This window comes from Periophthalmus magnuspinnatus, chromosome 14 (genome assembly GCF_009829125.3).
Source record: "Periophthalmus magnuspinnatus isolate fPerMag1 chromosome 14, fPerMag1.2.pri, whole genome shotgun sequence".
NCBI classification, from domain to species: Eukaryota; Metazoa; Chordata; class Actinopteri; order Gobiiformes; family Gobiidae; genus Periophthalmus; species Periophthalmus magnuspinnatus.
In genome coordinates this window covers 3,936,243-3,946,757 of record NC_047139.1, presented here as the reverse complement: position 1 = coordinate 3,946,757, position 10,515 = coordinate 3,936,243, and the positions used below count along the sequence as shown (strand labels likewise).

Here is a 10,515-nt window from a genome sequence, read left to right as displayed (position 1 = left end):
TCTGACCTGCAGGCATAGACCTACTGTAATAAACTCCATAATAAACCGTAATAAACTACTGTAATGAACTCCGGGCACACCTTTTAGGCGCTTTGCCAATGCGCCTGGAGACCAGGACGCGCATCCAGAGCGCGTCTGTCTGTGCGTCACCAAAGGCACACGTGCACCTTTACATTCTCTGGGCTGGCATGTCGGCGCGCACCTTACCCAGTTGTTGGTGGCATAGATCATGACATAATATAATAATATAAAACAGAAAGGCTCCGTGCGCGTGGTCTGTGCGCGCATGTACGTTCATACAGCGTTGCTGCGCTTGGCACAGTTGGAGCAGCCCTGTGTGTCTGGACGCTCCAGTCGCTCCAAAGAGCCCGAACCGCGAGACACGCTCCACATGGAGCTGGACCCTACAGCGCGCACTAAAGTGGATTATAGGCACAGCACGTATCGGATCGTTTCATGTTGGAGAATAACAGTGTGGATTTACGCACAAGCTCCAAGGAAGATTTGGATGTCAAATGCATAAACATCTGGGGGATTATTTCCAAAACTTTTACGCACACGGAGGCTCTGGTCGAGTCCATCTGAGGTCATAATCGCCTCTTGCAAATACAAATTAGACTTATATGATCCATATTGTTAGAAATGCATGTTTCTGATGCGTGGGGTCGGAGCAGCTCAGGTTCCACTCATGGTCAGCTCTCTGTTCTGTGGAGAACAGAGCACAGGGCCCGCGCTGGACGCACCGCCAAAGAGGGAACTCTGGAGTCTGGACAAAGTCACAGGTCGTATCTGACAGATGCCCTGCCTGAGCAAACACCTCCATGTGGGTGAAGTCACGCGCGCTCTTAGGAAACAGGAGAGACGCGGGATTTATCTGGTTTGGTTTTATTACAGAGTGAAACGCTGCCATAGACACAGACACAGTTTTGAAACAGAAGAATGTATTTGCTGATAAGTGTGAGTGCATGTTGGCTTTCCTTCGACACTTGTCTCGAGTTTGATTCAGATTTGTGTTTTCCAGCCCTTTCCTCCAGAGACAGGTGTAGCTCCGCCCCCAGTGCACCTGAACCAGGAAGTGCAGCTCTGAGCCTGTTTGGTTTCTGTGGATATTCAGAGCAAAGGTTCTCACTGCACTGAGGAAAATACAGACTGGACTCTTGGCCCAATCCCAAACACAGGTAAAACAATCTTCTCTTTATCATTTGGCGTCTGTCTCAGTTTAAGGAGCTGTGTGTTAATGTTTATTTGTTGTTTAATGTTTATTTGAGTTTGATGTGAGGAGTCGACGCAGCTCGTTAAACCAGTCCAGCCACATTTTACAGCAGCACTAATACTTTTGAGAACAACAACACATTTTTGTACTAATTTAGAGAAAGTAAACCGAAAAAACCTCTGAGTAACCGGAAGAATATAGTTATTTATTTAATTTTAAAGTATCTACATATACTTTATTCGAATGCTTGTAATTACTAGAAATTCCCAAAGACTGAAGTTTGAAAAATGCTGTTGTTTTCTGCAAAGAAGTAAGTGTCTTTAAGTAAAAAATAATAGTTCAGGCTTCTACAAACATGTTATAAAAGTCAAATAACTCTTGTACTAGTCCAGAAGTTCATATTTTAGTCTTTCTCTCAGATGTTGATGATCTTGGTGACCTCAGTTTTGTCCTGTCATGATAATATTAACTCGTCGTTCAGTCTGTGAAAGCTGGAACACAATATTTGGGGCTCAGTATTTTTCATTTTTACATTTTCATTGTCAAAGTCGGGATATTTTGCAATTTTGTGTTGATTTGAGGTAATATTTGAGTAGAATTAATAACTTCTATGGCTGATTATTGGTTCATTTTGGCATTTTATCAGGCTTTTTAAGGATACTATAGATTTAAAATAAGTTTACTGGGATGATCTTGCCTTGTGTCAGTGGCATAAAGACGTTTTAATATCATCGTTTATCTCAATGTGTTACGGTGTGTGATAGGACAGATGAAAAAACTAAGAAAAAATACTGTTTGTCTCAGATTTTGATAATCATATTCTAATATTTTCAAATTGCCATCAAGATGTTTCTATAATTAAAAGATAATAAAATGTGTTTAGTTAAAGGTTTGCCAAATATAAAAGCAGAGCATATAGTGAAAGGTTTGAGGATTGAAATGACTATGGAAAAGCATCCAGTGTGAGTTCAGGCCGGAAATCTAGAGGTAATAAAGGACTCAGACTTGAACTTTAACAGCCACATCAAATCAAAACATCTGCAGCTTTTTACCATCGAAAAACATGTCAAAGGTCAAAGGTAAACTGTCAAAACCAGACTCAGAGAGACTTATCCTGCGTTTGTGTCCAGTAGGTTAGACGACTGTAACGTCCTGATCACTGGACTCTCCAAACGAGACTTAAGACAGAACAGAACATCCAGAACATCCAGAACATCCAGAACATCCAGAACATCCAGAACACTGCTGCTCGGGTCAGGACTAGAACCAGGAAGTACATCTAAACCAGGACTAAACCAGGACTAAACCAGGACTAAACCAGGACTAAACCAGGACTAAACCAGGACTAAACCAGGACTAGATCAGGACTAAACAAGGACTAAACAAGGACTAAACAAGGACTAAACAAGGACTAAACCAGGACTAAACCAGGACTAAACCAGGACTAAACCAGGACAAAACCAGGACTAAACCAGGACTAAACCAGGACTAGATCAGGACTAAACAAGGACTAAACAAGGACTAAACAAGGACTAAACAAGGACTAAACCAGGACTAAACCAGGACTAAACCAGGACTAAACAAGGACTAAACCAGGACTGAACCAGGACTAAACCAGGACTAAGCAAGGACTGAACCAGGACAAAACCAGGACAAAACCAGGACAAAACCAGGACAAAACCAGGACTAAACCAGGACTAGATCAGGACTAAACAAGGACTAAACAAGAACTAAACAAGGACTAAACCAGGACTGAACCAGGACTAAACCAGGACTAAGCAAGGACTGAACCAGGTCTAAACCAGGACTAAACCAGGACTAAACCAGGACTGAACCAGGACTAAACAAGGACTAAACAAGGACTAAAACAGGATTAAACCAGGACTAAACAAGGACTGAACCAGGTCTAAACCAGGACTAAACCAGGACTAAACCAGGACTGAACCAGGACTAAACAAGGACTAAACAAGGACTAAAACAGGATTAAACCAGGACTAAACCAGGACTAAACCGGGACTAAACAAGGACTAAACCAGAACTAAACCAGAACTAAACCAGGACTAAACCAGGACTAAACCAGGACTTTTCTGCAGTTTAAACCTGGAACATTCTTCCTGAAGATGTGACTCAGACCTCGACTTTGACGATGTTTAAATCCAGACTCAAACTGTTCTGTTTATCTGTGAATACGACTGAAAGGGGTTTATTCTGCACTTTTCTCGTTAAATGTTTATTTTATGACGATTGTTTGTGATTATGTTTTGATTTGTTTTATTTTAATGTTTAATGTCTTTCTTATTCTGTAAAACACTTTGATTTACTCTGTGTACGTTTTGTGCTGTTCAGATAAACTCGCCTTTCCTTCTTTCTGACTGTTTTTAATCAAAATTTTGTGGATTTTATTCTCAGATCTGCCATGTTTGCTCCTCGTTTCCACGCGCTGATCGTCCTTCTCGTCTTCATCGACGCGAGCTGGGCGCTGTTTCAAAACATCACCGCGTACAAGAGCAGTTTGTTGAAGCAGGACATCTTGGCCGTAGAGGGCGCTAGTGTCCTCCTCAGGTGCAACAACTCTGGAGACAACATCCAGTGGTTTAACCCAAAGGGGGATCTACTGGAGTTTAACCAAGGTACTCTCCAAACCTTATGTCTCTGTGGATTAGAATGTGTAGGAACTATTACATGTACACCAGGCACCTCCAGCTGGGTACTCCTGACTAAGATCCTGGGTTAAATGCGAAGAATAATTTACGGCTGGGTTGTCTGTCAAAAATTTCAGTCGTGGTTTTCTTAGAGCCAGATCACAATGGGATTTTATTGTTTGTTTTGTGTGACTATTATATGATTAAATTGAGTATTGAGTAACATTTCGGGGGTAAATATGTCATGTACTGTCATATTTATAACATATATATTGATCAGTAGTACAAGTAGTTGTGGAAAATTGTCTGTCTGGGGCATAGCGGCCTGATTTGTCTGTTATTAATGTTCATATCTAGATTTACAGACACAATAACGAAATAAGTCTGACGGTGGGTTTTATCGGGGGAAAAATAAATTGCAAACGTACAGCACTTCAGAGTCACACTGCGATCCAACGTTTATGTAAATTTGTCTGAACACATTCTGTACTGGACAGGAGACACGGCACGGAGGAGACTGATGGACAATGGTCTACAGTCCAACAGCCAATCAGGACGCACGACACAATGCACGATCATAAAAAAGCATGAAAAATTGCCCTAAAAAAATCCACGAAACCGCGATATAGCGAGGGACAACTATATGTTAACGGGCATAGCTAACCTGTTAGCCGCCGTGTTCCAAAGGGGAAGTGTTTATGGGCCCACTTCTGGCTCCAATTCACTTTACATTGAAAAACTGTGTCCTCTCTCTGTACCTGCTGCTGTCAGACTCGTCATTCTGGTCTTAAATGTTCGTATTAACCCTCTACATGATCCTGGTGGTTTTATTTCACTTTTGTGTCCATAAATCAAGATATGAACATTAATAACAGACAAATCAGGCGCCTTCTTTCCCTGAGGTCACTCCCTCTAGCGTTAGCAACAGGTTTGATTGACAGCGTTGCTAAGCGGCCACTCCCTGCTAAACCAGAGGTGCGGGCTGGAAGGGGCGTTACCTTCAACATCCTCGCTCTGGATTGGCTCTTTGGTTGCTATGATACTCGCGGTCGGAATTCCTAATACGAAACCCAGCTCCAGATTAGCCGCTATAACTGCTAGCGTCGATGAGCTTCATTTGACTCGAGCTGAACGCTGTGGGTGACGTCAAACTCACTCGGTTATTTCATTTGTTGTATTGACTTTTTGACCTTTTGTGCGTTTTGTTTTAGACGGAAAGTGGCAGATCGAGGACAGCGGCGCCTTAAACATCACCGCCGTCTCTTTCTTGGACCGGGGCCGTTACACCTGCTCGTCGGACGCCTCGAACTTCACCGTAATCCTTCGCGTGGCTTACACCGACAGCGGCCTGGGCCTGTACTACGTCACCGTGTGCCTCTTCACCTTTACCGTAACCATGATCCTCAACTTCGCCCGCCTCTGCATGATGAGCAGCCATTTGAAGAAAACCGAACGAGTTATCAACGAGTTTTTCCGAACGGAGGGCGCGGAGAAGCTGCAGAAGGCGTTCGAAGTGGCTAAAAGGATTCCCATTATTACGTCGGAAAAGACTTTGGAGCTGGCGAAAGTGACGCAGTTCAAGACGATGGAAATAGCGAGGCATATTGAGGATTTGGCCAAAAGCGTGCCGTTACCGCCGCTGATTCTAAACTGCGGGTCGATAGGAGAGGAGGCGGCAGGAGACAGTCCGCAGATGGAGAAAAATGAAGAGTTGAGCGAGCGAGAGAGTTTACTGAACAGAGCGGAGAGAGGAGAGGGGGAAGCGGTCACGTCTGCGCAAACGTCAGGAGAAAGAGACGACGAAGAGTAGGGTTTATGCGCATTTATGAACAACTGTGGAGAAAACAGAGGATTGGATTCTTGTTTTTAAAAGAGTTAGGGCTTGGCGAGAGTGACAGAAATAATAAAAATATTGTGAATGGACTGGAAAATGACTTTAAAGTGTCTAAATTACACTGTTTTCCGATCTGTTCTAATGTCGTTTCCTCGTCACAAACAGACCTGGAGTTGTGTTTTGTTTTGTTTCATTCACACATGTTTAACACACAAACTCTGCAGATTTAGGCTGAGTTCTTCTCTCAAACTGAAAACACTCTGTTCCACCTCGTGATGTCATCATGTGGTGATACAGGAAGTGCTCCACTGTGTTTTTAAACTCCACACACCTTCATTTCTAGAATCATTTGGATCATATCAGCGTCTGGAATTGCCGATCTGTATAGAACAAAAGGTAAAAGAAGCTGTAAACTACCACTCCGTGACATCACAAGGTGGAACAGAGCATTTTAGCTTTGGAAAATGTAAACAGACTAATAATGCTGGAACAAAACACAACTCCAGGTCTGTTTTTGAGGTGTTTTTTATTAGAGAATATACACTCAATGTTTTAATTTTGCATATCTTCAAAGTAATTATTGTATTCTTTTTTTTTTTTTTAACTATATGGCCCACCCCTATAGATGGTACGCTCCAGAGGGACGGGTTGCTCTGATTGGAGGGGCTGGGATTAGGCCTGGAAACATCGTTTTGGGGGTCAATATTTGAAATACTTTTACTTTTTACTCTTTAAGTGTTGTATTCTGTCTTTTTTTTTTATTGTAGTTCATATTTTTTAAACAGTTTTGTACATTTAGAATAGTTTATAGGGAGTGATTCTGTTTTTGTTCACTGTCTATATTGACTTAAACACTGTATCGTGCTTCTGAATGTGTTGATTCATTTAAGGAAATGGGTTTTTGTTTGGGAAATTCTTAAGGTTGATGTTTTGTTGTGTTTGATCAGTTTGGACACTGGGACCATAACTTCTGTGTGATCACTGTGGGTATATTGTTTCTCTACTTTCAAACAAACTAAATGCACCTGATGGTTCGGGCAGCGACACAGACACTGGTATTGAGTAGAGAGCGACTGACCGAAAATGACACCCAAAAAGATTACACCCAAAACATTACACCCAAAAAGAGATTACACTGAAAAACATTACACTAAAAAAGATTATACTCAAAAGTGTTACACCTAAAAAGATTATACCCAAAACATTACACCCAAAAATATTACACCCAAAAAACATTACACCCAACAAAGATTACACACAAAACTATTATACCTAAAAAGATTATACTAAACAGAGATTACACCAAAAAAGATTACACCCAAAACTATTACACCTAAAAAGATTATACTAAAAAAGATTACACCCAAAAACTTTACACCCAAAAAGACACTCAAAAAATTATACCCTCAAAAAATTACAGCCAAAAAATATCACAGCTAAAAAAATTACACCCAAAAACATTACACCCAAAAATGATTACACCCAAAACGTTACACCCAAAAAAGATTACACCCAAAAATGATTACACCCAAAAATGATTACACCCAAAAATGATTACACCCAAAACGTTACACCCAAAAAAGATTACACCCAAAAATGATTACACCCAAAAATGATTACACCCAAAACGTTACACCCAAAAATGATTACACCCAAAACGTTACACCCAAAAATGATTACACCCAAAAGCACTACACCTAAAAAGATTACACTCAAAATATTACACCCAAACACATTACACTCAAAAAATACAACCAAAAAACAACTATACTCAAAACCATTATACCCCAAAAAATTACACCCAAAAAGGAAAGTATTTTGTTCTTATTGTCTGGGCCCTGCTGAAAATGCTGAGGGTTTATTTTTAACACGTTCATAATTTGACCAAACAGAAATATACAAATAAAATCACTATATTTGACTTAAAACCTGCGTGAAACACTTTAACTTTTTACTCTTTAAGTCCATTTTAAAACAGGCACGTTAACACTTTTACTTAAGTCCATTTCTTCGCGTGATACTTGTACTTTTACTCGAGTACTTCTCTGCTCTCGTACCTCTGCTTGTGACCAGTCGAGCTTGTGTGTTTTTGCGTTTGTCCCTCTTCGGCGTCGCTGTGTTTTTGTTCGCCGTAATTACATTTTTGACACTATAATCGTCGCCTTTTGTTTATTTTGACACTCGAGCTTGAACTGAACAAATCGCTTTTTTCTTTCTTCATTGTGTAACTGCCAGTCGCACCCGGCATTAAACCAGGAATGAGTCAACAACATGTCACACCGCGAACATCGTCTCTGCAATAACGAGAAAATAACTGGCTTTTCACGGTCAACGAAATGCGTTTACAGAAACAGGGAGGAGGGAACGTTTAGACACTCGAATAAGACCCAGTAAACTTTAGTATTTTTGTGTTGTTTGGAATCTTTTGAAATAAATAGTGCCTTTTTGACCATCTCGTCTGTTTGTTCTGTTAGTGTCGTCGCGATACTACGATTTCAAACTCGATTTCGATGCTGATTAATAGTTTTGACGCTGATACTGATCCCGATGCCATGACGATTATAGAAAACGCTCTTTATTTAGTCGATATAATGTGATTTTTTAACATTAAATGGCTGTAGTTTCTTTTCTTTTACCTTATATCTGTGTGGTATTCTAGTCTGTGTGTCTTATACTTACTCTGATACAGCTCAACGTCATTCTAAAGCGTTTTTTTAGTGTCAATACCTGTTCAAACGAGTATCTACTTTCGATTCTAGTGTAAGTATTGATTAGAATCTGATTTTTCGATACTGGTGATGACAAAATTAATCCATGTCAACAATTTGAGTTAAAAAAAAACAACAAAAAAACTGTTAAATCTGAATATCCAGTCTTTATTTAGTGATCACTAATTCTAATGAAGGCATGTAGTACTGAGGTTCACCAAAGAGGGGCGCTGTTGTATTAGAAACTAGGCAAACAGCTTTTTTTTCTTTCTTTTTTTAAACCCACTCAGCTGCTGCATTTGGATACACATTACATTAATCTATTCAATAATATGTACTTTATTTATTTATTTATTTATTTTAACTCTTTGCTTTATCTATTTTACTATTACAGAACAAATAAAGTTGATCTTATCTGAAAACTAGAGTCAAATCCTTTTGATTCAGGAGTAGCTCTGGAGCAGTTGTCCAGTTTGTTCATGGTTCAGTTTTGGCAAGTCATTGTTTTTGTTGTGCCCTTTAGCAAGACATGTCCCCACCTCGCCCAGAATAATGATGTGCCTGATCGATGGTCAGAAATGTCTGTGATGATCCTGGATCACAAATGGTCAGGGAACTTCAGACCAGCTGAGGCAGTGAAGTGAAAGAACAAGAAAATATTTATGTACTTTATTATTATTATTATTATTATTATTATTATTATTATTATTAATGTATTTATTTGTGTAATTTTGATTAGTATATTTTTTATTATACATATGTACATTTTATTGTACACTTTACTTCATTATTATTTTATTTATCTATTTGTATTATTTTTTATTATATTTAAGTACATGTTATTATTTTTCATTACTATTATTATTACTATTATTATTATTATTATTATTATTATTATTATTGTATTTATTTGTATTTTTTAATTATTTTTTCCATGATTTTTATTAGTGTATTTTATTATTATTTTTATGTATTTATTTGTATTTTTAATTAGTGTATTTTCTATTATATTGTTTATGTTTTTTCATTATTATTATTATTATTATTATTTTTTTTTTATACATTTCATTTATTTAAATATTTATGTTTTTGAGTTTATTTATTTTTTGTATTATTGTTATGCATTTATTTATTTATTTATTTATTTTTTATTATGATCAGTATTCATCTAAATAAGTCTGAAATATAAGTCCCCTTCACACCTGAACCGTACTTTTCACCCCTGCGACTCTCTTTTTTTCACAGATCAATGTATTTGCTTTTCCTTGCGTCACTGAGGAAGCTGTTTGGAAATACCCCGTCCCAAAAATGTGTCTCTCCTTAAACGTCTGCACAAGATGAACGACCGAGAGACCCGATCAATCCTATTTAGTCAAGCGGCGCCCCGAGAGTGCAGCCCCTGCTCCATAAACACATCCTCACGCTCCAAACAGGCGCCAAGGGTAAAGGTATTTTCTGAGGATTTTGTTATTTGAAATTTGAACAGCTTTGGAAGGACGGCCGGACATTAACGCGGCACAAGGAATATGAAAACAGCATCTGAAATCTCAAGGGCGAAATGTGTCTGTGGTGTAGAGCTCACTGTCCAAAGTCCAACACGTTATATAATAAGAAATATATAATATATAATAAGAAATAAATAACCACACTGCATGGAAAAGTAGATTCAATCAGTATAGAAGTATTGTGTATTATCCTATAAAAAAAAAGGAATTAATAAATAAAAAATACAGTAAATAAAAATATAATAATAAAAATAATAACAATAAAATAAATAAATAATAATAATACAAAAATTATAAAAAATAATTAAAAAAATAATAATAATAAAAATAATAAAAAATAATAAACAAATTTAAAAATAATAAAAACAATAATAATAAAAAAAATAATAAAAAAAAAAAATAATAATAATAATAATAATAATAATAATAATAATAATAATAATAAAATAAAAATAATAATAACATACATACATACATAAAAATAATAGTCACGATAATTCACTCTCACCTTATACTATATTTAAATGTGTTTTGGGAGTGACTGTTGAAAATTTGTTTTATTTTATTTAAAGATCTACATATGTTCATTTGGTGTAAACTATTAATATTAAAA

At 37.7% G+C, this 10,515-nt stretch overlaps 1 protein-coding gene across 3 annotated transcripts; it reads left to right on the top strand.

Moving 5' to 3' along the window:
- The first annotated feature begins 1,065 nt into the window (after positions 1-1,065).
- On the top strand, positions 1,066-8,254 carry LOC117381582 (microfibrillar-associated protein 3-like). 3 transcript variants are annotated; one of them, XM_055226393.1, is made up of 4 exons: positions 1,066-1,178; positions 2,344-2,466; positions 3,623-3,843; positions 5,067-8,254. In XM_055226393.1, the coding sequence occupies exons 3-4, from the start codon at positions 3,630-3,632 to the stop codon at positions 5,663-5,665; spliced, it is 813 nt and encodes a 270-aa protein (XP_055082368.1). In that variant the 5' UTR covers positions 1,066-1,178; positions 2,344-2,466; positions 3,623-3,629; the 3' UTR covers positions 5,666-8,254. The 3 variants fall into 3 exon arrangements, with proteins under 3 accessions (XP_055082368.1, XP_033834456.1, XP_055082367.1); XM_055226392.1 differs by having other exon boundaries at positions 1,088-1,178; positions 2,347-2,466; XM_033978565.2 differs by lacking the exon at positions 2,344-2,466.
- The last annotated feature ends 2,261 nt before the right edge of the window (positions 8,255-10,515 follow it).